Here is a 14,072-nt window from a genome sequence, read left to right as displayed (position 1 = left end):
GGTGGCGGGCGAGGGGTGAGGGTGAATGCTCGTGCCAGCGGCATGTCTTGACTTTTTCCGACTGGGATCATGACGAACTGCACTCTCCAGATCCGAGACACGCTAAAGTGACGGACAGGGATCAGCGCCCGAGCTCCAGGCTGCCTGCCACTAGCGCCCCCAGTGACCTCACGCGTCGACCCGCGCAAACATTTCGCGACATTTCCAGCAGTTGAACCAAGACTGGACACATTGACCGTCGCAGCCTAAGACGTTCGCATACATAAGCGACTACTTCCGCGCGTGTTCGCAAATTATTGCAGCTCAACCTCTACCAACCACACAGCACATTGACATACCGCGACTATGGGTGTCTATCGCGTCGGTAAGTACTGAATACCTATCTCATGAAATATCTACTGTTTTACGCAACTCCGGACTAGATTAACCATACATTAGAGGTCTCCCCTAACAACCGCGCTGGCTGTCAAGTCAAGGAATGCAAAGAAGCTGGCTCAAAGATCACAAAGGGCCAGTTCCGCTTTGCGGTTCAGGTCACCATCCATGAGCATGTCAGCTGGCAATACCGCCATTGGTAGGGTCTGCCATGATCTGTCTTCCAGCAAATTTACTGATGTGTCCAGGGGATGCGTTACCCCCAAGCAGATTGAGAACCTGATCGAGGTGTCCGGAGGCGACACTGACATGGTCGACGGCTACGACGAGTTGCCTGCAGAGTTCCAGGAGTCGGTCAAGTTTGCGCTGGAGAACGGCCATATCCCAGATGCCGACTGCACGCATGTAAGTATCTTCACACCATTTCAACAAAATATCCAGACTCAGCTTTACTGACATCATCAGCCTGAGGATGTTGAATATAACCGACCAGGCGCTAAGAAGCCTCGAGCGAAGAAAGCCAAGAAGGCCGACGACGAGGACGGCGATGACGCGGACGAGAAACCTAAGAAGAAGCCCGCAGCCAAGGGCAAGAAGAACGCCGTCAAAGACGAAGACGATGAGGACGCGCCTGCGCCAGCCCCGAAGAAGCGCGGTCCCAAAGCCAAGAAGGTCAAGGATGAAGAGGAGGAGGATGCCCCAGCTCCCGCCCCGAAGAAGCGTGGTCGGCCAGCCAAGAAAGCGGTCGCTGAGGAAGAAGACGGCGACGAGGAAGAGGCAGCTCCTCCGGCCAAGAAGGCTCGTGCCAGCGGCAGGACCAAGAACGCCCCCAAGTACAACGACAGCGAGGACGAGGCCCCTGCCCCCAAGAAGGCCCGCGGCAAGAAGGCTGCGCCCAAGCAAGAGCCAGTAGACGAAGACGAGGATATGGCTGAGGATGCCCCGGCTCCCAAGAAGGCCCGAGGCAGGAAGGCCGCAGCGGCCAAGGTCGAGCCTGAGGCCGGCAGTGACGTCGAGGAGGAAGCTCCCGCGCCTAAAAAGGTTCCCCAGAAGAGGTACGTTTGATCCAACGGGACAACAACAGATTCTTGACTAATGGTACATAGGGGCCGCAAGAAGGCTGTCGCAGCCGACGAGTAAACTCGCCTCACACGAAAAGCAGCACGCGTTACCGAACAATCTAGTCAGTCCGTATCGAGGCGTTAGCGGGGTGTCACGGGGGAGTGTATTGTTGAAACAGTAGAGATACCCAGGAGAGCGTCGTGTTTATGAAGAAGGAAAAGTTTCAGCAGGCCGTTTCATTGGGTCGGTATCACAACGGTTGTTCATTCTTTCCTCACGTTGTCGGTGTCTGTTTCTTTGCTGTATTTCTATACTGAATCGAGGTCCGTACATGACCTGCTACTTATCCAGTTTTCATCTCGCTTGTGTATCTGTATATGTATCGTACAATGTGTTTTCCCTTCCACATGTGTTCCATTCCATTACCACATCATTCCGTTCCCCTCGCCGCTTCAACATACCCGTCATGAATCGACTCAACTCCGGAGTCAACTTCGATCACGCCCTCAGCTTCTCCATCTCCTCATCCTTCATCCTCGCCCAATCCACCATCACCCTCCCATCCTCACACTCGATCGTCGGGAACAAGTCCTTGAACCCAGCGCCGTTTCGTGCACGCTCCGTTATGTATGTGTGCACTACGTCCTGACCGTTGCAGGACTCGGAGTGGATTGGACAACGGGCGGTGAAGACTGTGTTCTCGGTATCAGCACCACGATCGGCATTGACACCGGTGTCGTTGCCCTCCGTCTGCTCGTCAGGCGAGGGAAACGAGAAGACAGGTCGAGGTGTTGAAGATGGGTTCGCGGCGTTGTAAGCTTCGTTTAGAGCTTTTGAAGCGGCGCGCGGACGACCGGTGTTTAGCGGTTTCTTATCGGCCTGGACGATGTAGCTGGGAGATGGAACAGGGTCCATGAACGCGGGGAAAGAAGATGTATCTGGTGCACGGGCCGGTGGGAAGGTGAATGCGGGGTTGGTATCGCGCTGCTGCGACGGCGCATGGCCTGAGCCTCCCCTCAGACCGACAGGAGTCTGCGCCCTCGATGACTGAAGACTGCTCGCAGGATGTTTACCACCCTCCTGTCTAGCAGGAGCATTCAACTCATACCCCGTATCACCCGTCTCATAATCCCTCTGCGCCAAACCCCTCAAATACACCGCACTCTCTTTCGACCGATAGTCTGGTGCACGGAACGGACTATTCTCCCTAGTCTGAGCCCTGGACTCGCGAATCACATCCGGATGACCCAGGCCATGGAGATACAAACCACTTCCACCACCCTCATCAGGTGAGGTACCTCGTGGACTACAGCTGCGAAACCTATTCGGTGTGTGCGAGCGTGACGAGAGTCGAGATGGCGAAGGAGTAGGCCGACGAGAAACAGTTTCTACGAAAGCGGAAATGTCGGAGGGATCCATCCAGCCCTGGGAGACGGAGAGGTTGGCTACCATATCTTCTTCTTGCCATTGTGGAGCGTGGTGAGGCGCAGTTCCAGTTCCAGCTTCGGCAACATCTGCGAGGGGGCTCAATGATCGCCGGATTCCTTCTTGGGCTAGAAGTTGGTTCAGACGCGAGGTGCTCGCTATGGGTCGGAGAGAGGTATGGTTTTGGCCGTTGCGGATGCTGAGACCGTGCTGGTGGGTTGGCGATACGGGGCGTGAGACGAAGGGTGTGTTGTCTACCGAGGCGTTGCGGGAGCCGGGGGCGGAGTAGGCGAGGTAGTGGCCGCGGTCGTGCGGTGTGTAGCTTGTTGCTGGGAAGAAGCTTTGTGGACAGTCGCTGGTGGTGGGAGGAGCTTCGACCGTGCCGATGCGTGGGACGTTGGTTGAGGAGGATGAGGTACGGTGAGGTGGTGTTGGCCGAGAGCGAGAAGTGGATCGTGAGCCGAGGTTTGAAGATACTTGCGAGGGTACTAGCAGTGTCGTGAAGGATGGGACACGTGAAGGAGCCTGACTGGGTAACGGATCTACCGCGCTTGCCTTGGGGGTTACAGCAGCATCAATGTCCTTTGCGCTACCTTTTACAGTCTCAGTCTCGACCTTGCTTTCCTTCTTCTTCTCCCCAGCTTTCTCCTCTTCCAGCGCCTTCTTCGTCTCTTGCTTCTTGATCTCCTCCTGCTCCTTCTGCCATTCCCACTCGTGAACACAAGACCTCTGCAAAGCAGCAACAGTGCTTTCAAGGACGAGATCCGGTTTCTTTGAATCGTAGAGCGGTGCTTGATCTGTGACGACCCCTACGATGTTGATGCCCTTTTTGGTCGAGAAGGGCACTGGCTCGATCGGGTTACCGACGGGATAGGCGTAGATGAAGTGGCCTCGGTAGTGGTACGCGACGCCTGTTTCGAGTGTGTGGTCGCCCTTTAGACCGGAGATGAAGACGCGCTGTTTGGTAGCTTTAATTCGGGCTGCGCGCTCTGGGATACGATCAGTATAGAGATCTTGTGCTGTAAGCGGGTTCGACCAAGCTTGGTGGCTACTTCAGGAAGTGGCGATCGCTACATCATACTCGCTCGACGGAACTTAGGAACTTACCATTCGCGATAGTCTTTGCATTTCCTCTTCCCGCCATCGTTGCGCCTGCTCAAACGGGTAATCTTGTGCGTTAGCGGTGGTTTGTTACGTGATGTCACAACAGCGTCGCGACAATCGCAGATGCAGATTGAGAAAGCGACAGCACCAAGGCACGGAAGTAGCGCGGCTATGTCACAAGGTTATTCCTTTATGACCATCAGGCAGTTTGGTGGTGATCGCAAGTGACTTTCGATCCACGTATGACCCCACAGCAAACGGCAGCTGAGCTAAGACCATGCGGGAAGACCCTGCGTGTGAGGTGGTGAAAGTGAAAGCGAACATTTCGAATGGGTTAGTCGGGTATAGCAGGAGAAGGCACTTCGAGATATAACGATTGTAAAGAAGTCGCTTGCAAGGGTCAACACGGTGCTGGTCAGGTATCCAGAATAGGCAAGCGCGAAAAATGGGGAAAGGTTGACTACACAATGAGCAGTATGGTGAAATGATATTTTGCATAGCTCGTCAAATTACGCCTGTGATGGGAGATATACGTATGATATTCAACATTCCGTGCAGATATGAGTTGCTAATGATAGCCATTGAACAGCGTCCGGAAAGGAGGATAATAGACATGGACTACACAAGCATGGAAATGAGAAGATGGTTCAAATAAATGGGATATCAAATTGATGAAGGCACGCTATTAACTTCCTGCTCTTTTCTATATAGGGCATCACACTCTATCGAGTAGCAGAGGTACCATCAGAGCCATCAGCAGCGGCACCAAGACCCTCCTCATCACCAGGCTCGGTGTAAGTGCCAGACTTCTTGGTAGCACCACGTGTGCGCTCATCGAGGATGTTGCTCTTGTCGATGGCGTCCTTCTCGTCGCGCTCTGATTGTTGTTAGAGTTATCCAAATCGCTAATGCCGGTTGAAATACATACCCAACTGTGCGTCAGAGTCACCACCGTTGGTGTACTCGGTCGCCTCAACAGGCGCCTCGTCGTTCTGAACGGGGATCTCGTTTTGGCCGGTACGGGACTTGTAGTCGTTGTCCATGGCGTTACCGTTGGGGATCTCGCTGGAGCTCATGATGATGGTGTTGATATTGTTGGCTTGGGTAGTGGATGTAGTGGTGGAAGTGTTGAAGACGAGAGTAGTTGATTGTGATGTGATGATGTGTTGATGTAGAACAAAGAAGATGGGATTACCTCCTTATGTAGACGATGTGAACAGAGATGCTACGTCATGCTGTCCACCATGTCCTCTCAAGCCTCTGATGCAACATGGTGTTCGAAACAATAGGGAGGCAGGGCCGCGATCTAGATCCCATACCGCGATCACAGTTATGACCACATAGTCCAGAATACCATACTGACCTCCACAAAGCGCCATACCAGCATGGGATTGATGTGCACTGGAAAGGGGATAGACATATGGCGATCCGGGAAGCGGGTCCCTTCCTAGAGGCGGGAGCTGATTGCGCTTGTCGGAGGTATGCGATGCAATGACTAGCAGACGTGAGAGTCGCCGCGTCATACTGCGGTGGTGGTGCTGCAGGCCAATGCACCGAATGCAATGCAGCCCTTCGCAATTCCTTCTCTTTCTACATGACTGACAGTGCGCCAGTGTTTCTACAATGCGATTGATGCTATGCAAAGCCACGCAGACGTCAATATTGTCTGTCAGAGCATACCCTAGACTGCGTCATGCCTCCACAAAGCTACGGGGACTGGACACCCGTCATGCAAGGGACAGCACGATAGCCCATGGACCCAGAGCTAGCATCGCACCTGCAGCCGAAAGAGGGTGACAGTCGACGTCAACACAAGCGTAGCGTCAGGGGAGTGTGGAGCCTCTTGTCTGAGCTACAGATTGGCGAGATCGATCGTGCATGAGATATCGGATTCTGTGCGATGTCAATGACGCTGGAGGCTGGAAGTTTGTTTTGAGATGGCTGGTGGACGTTAGGTGGGAGCATTGACGCGAAACGCGACATCGCGACGTCACGACATCACGTTGGCCCGGAAGCGACTTAGCTTGCGTTAGGGGTAGGGAAACGAGCAGTTGAGCAACCACATCATCGCATTTGATATGCACATGCATTCTCTTTTAGCGATAACTGGGGCGCTGATATCGCGTGCATGCGCAGTCGTACTCTGGGTAGGTCAAGGGTGAATATACGTAGAACCCTAGCCTATTTCAGGATAATCCATCGTCGCAAACAGGCCGTTGCATTGCAGTCCACAGAGATTATGATTTTCAAAGCGTAACCATGAGTTTGTCCCTATCCAAATAATACATAGCAGAATAACTACGCCAAAGATGCACAAGGTTTCTCAGATAATACAGCGACGATCATTCTACGCACTGGCGCCGGCATCGACCGCAGTTCCGCTCTCGCTCGTGTCCTTCTTCGCCTCTTCGGTCTTCTTCGCGGCAGCCATTTGCCATGCTGGGATAGCAGCGCGTCCCGGCGACGGCCTACCGTACGCAGGGAGAGGCTTCTCGGTGGCAGGGCTGGGAGTGGGCGCGGGCGTTGCGCTACCATTTGTCTGGGTCTCGGTAGCGCTCGTGCCGTTGGTCTGCTCACTGGACGCAGGGGTAGAGGACGGCTGGGGTGTCGATGCCGAAGCAGCGGGTGTGCCGTTTGTGTTGGATGTCTGCGACTGCGACTGCGCTTGTCCATAGTAGCCCGAGGTGCTCTGTGGGCGTGGTGGTGCCGGAGAGCTCATCCTGTTGCCAATCAACGTCTTCAGACTCTTTAGCTCAGTTGACAGCTCCTGCAGCCTTTTGTCGGTGGACTCCTTCTGTGAATCCAATGCCTTCGGTATCAGGTCCCTCAAGCCGCGGACGTCATCCTCGATACGTCTGTTGTCGTCTCCCTGTCTCTTCGACGACTCCTTGAGGCTGGTCAGGACACTCTCCACCTCACCAAGCGCGTCATCCAGTCTTGTTGTCCGTGCCTCTTCCGATGCCTTGAGAGCGGTTGTGTCGGTGTTGAGTTGCTCGAGGAGATCGAACGCGCGCTTGAAGGATTCGTCGACTGAAGCCTTGTCTTGCTCCAGCTGAGGCTGCGTGGGTGGTTGTATCAGGGGTAGGACGTATCGCTTTGCTGTGAAGTAGAGGCCGTATCCTACACCGCCCATGACGGTCGCCATGATGAAGTAGTCGCGCCAGTCGCGTTTCGGCGGTCTGTATCTGTCAGCATCGGAACCGGACGTAGGTAATATCTATGCTTACTCCGGGGGCGGCGGAGGCGGTTGCCAGTATTGTTGGGGCGGATAGCTCCCATACGGGGCTGCCGGTGGTGGTCTGTACGCATTGCTGGCTACTGCGGATGTCTGGGGTGGAGGCGATGAAGCATAACTGGGGTCTTCGGCTGCACGCGCGAGCGAGACATCGACTTCTTCTTGTGTGAGGTTCTTGGATTGGAGAAAGGCGATGCGCTTCTCAAGGGGCGCGCTGGCAACGGACGGGTCCTGGAGGACTGGCGGCTGTTAGTGTCGTCGCGTAGAACGTGTCGTGCGTCAACCTACAAGACACCGCCGACTGTATTATATCCTCGCGGACCATGTTGACTGCACGATACGCAATGCCAGTAGCACGCGCAGGTCGAAGTTGGTGATGGAACTGGAGAGTCGCGAAATGACGATCCGAAAGCTGGAGGCGGGTATGCCTCGGCTCCTTTAGATCGGCGGTCGGTTCCGCCTCGTTTCACGTGGCACGCCGACCGCAACTCTTTGCCAACTTCGACTCTGCGATGCGAGACGTCCCAACTCCAGATTATGACTTTCCATCGCAACATGCCCTGGTCTATGGTTATGAATACGGGCGATGCTGGCCATCTACACTACATCGGCGGTATGTCCACGGGAGAACGATCAGCCTCCACCGACAAACACGGTACTGCGATGACGCATCAGACGCTGTGGCCAAATCAGCAGAGTCTGTACACTAACTTATGCCACTGCTCCATATTTCGATCACTGTATTATTCCTTACTTCTTCTCCTTGGAATCTTGGATTACTACGCCCGCCGCGGAGCATCTGCAATACTTGGACTCAGCAGGTAGGGCAGAACAAACATGCCTAGGTAGTGTCAGTGAAAAAAGAGCGTGGATACATGGTGCTCATCCCATGTTCGGTCAATACCTCGACGTAATGTGCCCTGAAGGACATGGCAGACAGCACGAGAAAAAGAGCAGATTATCACGCAAGCTACTGAGAACCATGGTTGCGATACACTCAAGCCAAGGCTGACATTCGACATGCGACAGCATGCAAGCTACCCGAGCTTCAGAATATCGATACACACTTTGGAAGTGTGTACTTTGACTTTAGGTATTTTCAATTGTCACACTGTGTCAACGCGATTTCTTTGTAGTTTCGCCAGCTTTCAGGATCACCGTTTGGTCGCGTCTATCAATCGCTTTGTACTCGGATGGCCCACATAAGGTAACTGCTCTGTGTCCGGCCAATTAGGTTACTGCACGCTTTCTTATATGAACACCCACTCATTGGTTTTTCAGGGGTACTATGAGCGTCCGGTATTTGGTCGGTTCGAAAGTGAAGGTATGTAATGTGCGGAGCTCAGGCTTTTTTGCGGTGTATTCACGGCCTTCACCTCATTGTGAATGTAGTTCGAGACAAACGCAGATTTCCGCCCCTCAACCAATCTCACACTGCTCGATTTCTCATTCTATCTCCTTCCAACTCTCGCACGACTGCAGATACCGTCTAACTCAGCGACAACATGGACCGAACGAACATTATCGACGACAACGAAGTCGCGCGCGCCATGACTTTGGCTACGCCGAGGAAAGGCAAAGGAAAGGGTAAGAAAAAGGCTCCTGAACGCCACGTGAGCAGTACTTCAAAGCAGAAGAGTACCACTGTACCGAATGCGAGGGCAAGGTCCAAAAGTGCGACCCCAGCTACACCTTCCACCCCAACGCGGGCTTCCGGGGCTAGGTTCTATGAGGCGAACGGCTTGAAGATTCCACTGTACAACAAAGACGGCTTAGGCAACAAAAAGAGGCCGTATGCTCGCTTATCCAAGGGTCTGCTCAAGTACAGCGTGGACGACTTACTTGACATTGTAGAGCAGTATGCAGGCGCGGAGAAGAGGCAAGAGCTGAAGGACGAGGGACTAGCGAAATCAAGGCTCGCGAACTGGATCGAAGAGAAGGAGACACTTGCTCTTGGACGCAATCCGAAGTCGACATTATCTAGTAGGTTTCTTTCCCATCGTATTGAATGCGCGCAGATATACTGACAGTCTAAGTCGCAGATGACAAAGAAGAAGCCGATGATGCTGATGACGCCGTTTCCTTCCCAGCCCCCACCACCCCGACATCTTCCAGTGTGAGAACACCGATACAGGCCAATGAACCCTCTATACCCGCCAACAAAAAACATGACTCGCCAATTACAATCAAAGGCAGTGGTACCTCCCGTCAATCTAGTCACCGGAAGAGGAGCGCACCTGATGAGCCACCGGACGGCCGGCCACACGCGAAGCTTCAGAAGCGTGACGCACTAACAAACACGGCTGCTACAAATACTGGACATTCGGCTGAGGATGAGTTCACAGGCACCCTGGTCGACTACAGCATACCAACGCTTTCGCAAACGGAAAAACAAACCTCGGTATATAACGCCAAAGGATCCCGCCAAGATGCTTTCATGCAGGCCACTGGTATGGATCCTTTAGATCCCGACCGCTCTTCGATAATCATTCGCGGACGTAATGAGGATCGCGTGCTCACAGCGACATCTGGCCAAGGTTATCGCAAGGGCGAGACGTACTTCCATGAGACCACAAGTAAGTGACAGCTTTTCTTTGGATACTCCTGATACGATGCGGTTTGTTCCATTGGCCGCGCACTTCTTTACAGTCATCTGAATACCCCGTGGGGTGGTCGAAACATACCATTTCCTCGGCTGTTTACTCCGCTTGCTCCATACAGCACATCTCGCTAACACGCTGCCTAGTACCACATCGCGCTACCAAGCACCACCAATCTCCTTCCGTTCCATACCTGAAAGAAGGAGAGCACGGACGTAAAGGTGACTTCCAAGCCGACAACGACCGGCGCACGGGCGTGGGCCATCAATTTGAACCGGACGACTATCTCAAGTGGTCAGAGTTCAAGAACTTCCGCAGCGCGATTTACGAGCAGTTTCCACACTATCCAAAGCCGAACCAGGGGGTAACACTGGATCTTGAGACTAAGAATACATGGGACACATGGCAAATTTGGTACGATGAGTTCACGAAGAAGTACCCTGGCTATGCCGTTGCCCACTTGTGGCCTTGTGGCTGCGAGAAGGTGAGTGACGAGGATGAGAGTGAGGAGGAGTGATAGTGAAGGATATATCTATAGGCATACGGGAAGCATGTCCTACGATTGCTGTGTGGGAGTCTGCAGCATGACGAGGACGTAGGTCACGAGTGGTAACAATGTAGACTTTCATTGTACCTAAATATGCTTACAAACTTCACCTCGATGACTCGAAACGCTAGTCACCCCACGCTCATATCATATAAATGCCTCACAATGCTAAAATATTGGTACAAGACTCCTAGTATCCTACTCACAGTGTCTAGGCTCGAGGTTTCCTACATCACTCACTCTCCCGCAGCGCCTCACCAAGCGAGACAACCACCTTACACAAAGGGAAACCCGAACAGGTCTGCAGACTACATCAAGTCAAAAGCGTGCAAAGTGGGTGGCACAATGTCAACGTAGACTGCAGGGTGTTCAGCTTTTCCCTACACCATCATCACCAGACAAGTCTACAATGGGTCTGAAGCTCGAAATCCCTCAGCTCGACATCTCCAAAGAGGAAGAGCGCAAGCTCAAGATCCAAAAAGCCGCTGCAAAACGCTGGGTGCCCAATCTTCAAAGGCCTCCGCCTCAGCTAAAAGAGATCAACGCTGCCTACAATAACAAGCTTATGAGGCATTACACCGACGGAACTGCAGCACCGTCAGACAACATCATCAGACCGCCAATCAGCAGGTCCGCCCGTGTCGACGCTTTACTCGCGACGCTCCCACTTCAACCGGCACAAAAGCTGCCAAAGCCACTCAGTCAAATACAAGCCGAGCACTGCGAACAAGTCAGAGTTGCCGCACTTTTGGAGCCAAACAGGAAAATCACAGAAGGTGCGTACGCCAAAGAATTAGCGAAGGAAGCTTTTTCGTCCAATGGAAAACCTCGAGACCGCAAAAGTCTCAAGCGCAAGAGGAAGGCGAAGACGAGTGGGTTCGCGGAGTCCACTGGGCAGGATGGAGTGTGATGAGTCAGGGTGCGGTGGTGGGCTCCGAGTCGAGCGGTTGATGAGCATATTACGACATTGGATTGGGGACTGCGGCATTTGTTTTGAGGGGTACGGCGTTTGGGCTCAGTGACTGCGACGATTGCGGCTGGGAATTATTGCGATTGTTTTAAGGTTTTGGCTGATTGGCGGTGTTGGGGTAGAAAAATGTAGACTAGTCAAGGCAACTATGGTACTTGATTACACACAAGGATCCACTTTGACATTTGTGACCAGTGATAAAAAAGTGTATATGGAAGATAGGTGTAGTATTCACGTGACGCAACTATGGTACCAGATAGTATTATACGTCAATATCCACTTCGAGGTTCTCGGCCAGTGATGTAGGATGTATATGGCAAGAAATGTAACATCTCAGCAATGCAACTATGGTACTGCTATGACTAGATCCGCTTACCATGTGCGAACTTTGGTTTCCATGCGCGCTCACATATTTTATACCGAGCTAGAGGTATAGATAAATTATATCCATGTCCATTTCTAAAGACCACACTATCACACCAAACCTCTACATCAAAATTCCACAAAGAAAGTTGAATCCCAACTAAACCATCCAACACCAACACAAAACCATAGAACCAAGCATCATGAACCATTTCCTCTCACCCGACCGCATGGTCGCAAACTCGCCTCCTCAAATGGGCGAGGAAGCATCACCACCCACCACCCCCTCCGCCGCGAAGCCCAAACGTAAATGCCGGCTAATCATCCATCCCCCCAAAACACCATCGCCAAAGAAGCCCAAGCGTGGATGCCGCCTCACCATCCACCCACCCACGCAAAACCATGCAAAAACCCAATACCTCCCAACACCCCAATCACTCCCGCAGCCGCCGCCAAACACCAGCGCCGCGCAGAAGAAGAAGAAGCCCTTCTTCCAACATTTCAGAACGCGAGCACAACTACGCACACCCGTCAATAAAACCGACTATTTCCCCACCGCGCAGAAAGCCAGAAATAACCTACGCAACTCCCACTTTCTGGAGGTAGTGAAGCTGGGTGTTACGCCGCTTATCTACAAGTGTGAAGACATGGGTGATCTGGGACTCAGTGGCGTGGAGATGGATGATGAAGAGAGAGGGGAGAGGGGCGAGCTGGAATTTGGAACTGGGTTGAAGGCGGAGATGGAAGAGGATGATGAAAAGAGGGGGAAGATGGCTTGGTTGAAGGAGAAGTTGTGGGGCAAGGGGACTTGGGCTGTTTGTAGTGGGAGGGAAGAAGAGGAGGAGAGGGAGCGGGAGCTTATGTGTTTGGCGAGAGCGGCGGTGCCGCTGATGGGTGCGCATGATGAGGATGAGATGGAGATTAACGGTGGACCTTCGATGAAGACAGAGATCCCAAATATGGGTGACTATATGGGTGACTTCTCGGAGGATGATGTTCGATGGTTAGTAGGGTAGGGGGTGTGAGCATATGGGATTTGATGGAGAGCACCTTCAGGCTATGTCATGGGCGCGACGGGTTGCAGGGCATGACTTCGGAGCACAAGTATATAATTGTGCGCGATAGTGTCTGCGTTTTCATATTGTTTCTTCTAATAATCGTAAAATCCTTTACCACTCTTCTTTCCCAGCCAGCCTGCATCGACCATCTTCTTGAGCAGCACTGCGGGCCTGTACTTGGAATCACCCGTGTCGTGGTACAACACCTGCATGATCGCCAGGCAAGTGTCGATGCCGATGAAATCCGCCAACTGTAGTGGGCCCATAGGTACATTCGTTCCGTTCTTCATGATGCTATCGATATCCTCCTTGGCGCCTACACCCGTCTCCAGGCAGATGACAGCCTCGTTGATGTACGGCATGAGGATGCGGTTTGCAAGGAAACCGGGGCTGTCGGCGGACTTGGACGGTATCTTTCCCATCTTCTCGCAAAAAGCGATTGCGGTTTCGACGGTAGCTTGCGAGGTCTGGAGGCCGGTGATGATCTCGACGCCCTTCTGTATGGGTACTGGGTTCATGAAGTGTGTGCTGATGACGCGTGATGAAGCCGAGAGATCCGTTGGGTCAGTGGTAGTGCTCGCCGCAATCTTGGTGATCGATATGGACGAGGTGTTGGTAGCTAGGATGGCGTGCGATGGGCAGATCTGCGCGAGTTGCGAAAAGATCTTGTGCTTTAGGTCTGGGATCTCTGGTACGGCCTCGATAACGAAATCGACGTCTGATAGATCGTCCATCGATGTGCTGGAAGTCAATCGCTCTCTTGCCGCTGCGGCGTCATCTTTCGAGATTCTGCCCTTTCCAACATCCTTCTCTAGGAGCTTGTCCGCAAACTTCAGGCCTTTGTCGATTGATGCTTGGGAGTTGTCAATCAACCGGACTGGTACCGAGGCCCTCTGTGCTGCTACAAGAGCTATTCCGAGGCCCTGAATATGTTAGATTGACAGCTGTAGGGTTGGTGCATTGATGCATACCATCTGCCCTGCTCCAATAACACCCAGCTTCTTGACCTCAGCGGCAGCACCGACAGAGGGTGTTGAGCTGAAGGCGCGGCATTGCTGTCGTACAGCGCATCGTGCGACTTGTTTTGAGGCTACAGAAAACATCGTGTGTGTAATTACTCGAAGGATTGCACAAGTTGTGGAAGATGCGCGATCAACATGTGATACGAGACTGCGTTCCCCCAGGCCGATGAGAACCGCGGCGGGCTAGCCGAGGCATGACGTTGACTGGCGGCGGGAAGGCGAGGATCAGCCCTGTCTTGGCGGTTTTGCGCGGTTTGTCCCGCTTGTGGCACTTTACGCGTCGACGCGTCTTTTGGGCCATCGCGACACCG

The 14,072-nt window shown here is 53.1% G+C and overlaps 6 protein-coding genes across 6 annotated transcripts; 2 read left to right on the top strand and 4 right to left on the bottom strand.

The window, feature by feature from the left end:
- Nucleotides 1-345: 345 nt before the first annotated feature.
- Nucleotides 346-1,515, top strand: J4E88_001808 (uncharacterized protein; the record flags this gene model as incomplete). The annotated part of the gene is made up of 5 exons (XM_049395476.1): nucleotides 346-364; nucleotides 439-574; nucleotides 624-780; nucleotides 841-1,430; nucleotides 1,482-1,515. 5 exons carry the CDS (start codon nucleotides 346-348, stop codon nucleotides 1,513-1,515), a joined length of 936 nt encoding a protein of 311 aa, XP_049259340.1.
- Nucleotides 1,516-1,935: 420 nt separating this feature from the next.
- On the bottom strand, nucleotides 1,936-4,006 carry J4E88_001807 (uncharacterized protein; the record flags this gene model as incomplete). Its single annotated transcript, XM_049395475.1, has 2 exons — nucleotides 1,936-3,851; nucleotides 3,970-4,006. The coding sequence occupies 2 exons, from the start codon at nucleotides 4,004-4,006 to the stop codon at nucleotides 1,936-1,938; spliced, it is 1,953 nt and encodes a 650-aa protein (XP_049259339.1).
- Nucleotides 4,007-4,688: 682 nt separating this feature from the next.
- Nucleotides 4,689-5,042, bottom strand: J4E88_001806 (uncharacterized protein; the record flags this gene model as incomplete). Its single annotated transcript, XM_049395474.1, has 2 exons — nucleotides 4,689-4,843; nucleotides 4,895-5,042. 2 exons carry the CDS (start codon nucleotides 5,040-5,042, stop codon nucleotides 4,689-4,691), a joined length of 303 nt encoding a protein of 100 aa, XP_049259338.1.
- A 1,271-nt stretch (nucleotides 5,043-6,313) lies between these two features.
- On the bottom strand, nucleotides 6,314-7,526 carry J4E88_001805 (uncharacterized protein; the record flags this gene model as incomplete). The annotated part of the gene is made up of 3 exons (XM_049395473.1): nucleotides 6,314-7,145; nucleotides 7,194-7,440; nucleotides 7,490-7,526. 3 exons carry the CDS (start codon nucleotides 7,524-7,526, stop codon nucleotides 6,314-6,316), a joined length of 1,116 nt encoding a protein of 371 aa, XP_049259337.1.
- A 1,180-nt stretch (nucleotides 7,527-8,706) lies between these two features.
- On the top strand, nucleotides 8,707-11,258 carry J4E88_001804 (uncharacterized protein; the record flags this gene model as incomplete). The annotated part of the gene is made up of 4 exons (XM_049395472.1): nucleotides 8,707-9,184; nucleotides 9,238-9,777; nucleotides 9,948-10,285; nucleotides 10,599-11,258. 4 exons carry the CDS (start codon nucleotides 8,707-8,709, stop codon nucleotides 11,256-11,258), a joined length of 2,016 nt encoding a protein of 671 aa, XP_049259336.1.
- A 1,573-nt stretch (nucleotides 11,259-12,831) lies between these two features.
- J4E88_001803 (uncharacterized protein) lies at nucleotides 12,832-13,842 on the bottom strand (the record flags this gene model as incomplete). Its single annotated transcript, XM_049395471.1, has 2 exons — nucleotides 12,832-13,662; nucleotides 13,711-13,842. The coding sequence occupies 2 exons, from the start codon at nucleotides 13,840-13,842 to the stop codon at nucleotides 12,832-12,834; spliced, it is 963 nt and encodes a 320-aa protein (XP_049259335.1).
- Nucleotides 13,843-14,072: the final 230 nt, after the last annotated feature.

This window comes from Alternaria novae-zelandiae (assembly GCF_023758075.1).
Source record: "Alternaria novae-zelandiae strain BMP 2774 chromosome Unknown scaffold_2, whole genome shotgun sequence".
NCBI lineage: Eukaryota > Fungi > Ascomycota > Dothideomycetes > Pleosporales > Pleosporaceae > Alternaria > Alternaria novae-zelandiae.
Note: the sequence above shows the minus strand (reverse complement) of the source record. Positions and strands in the feature narration are given on the sequence as shown.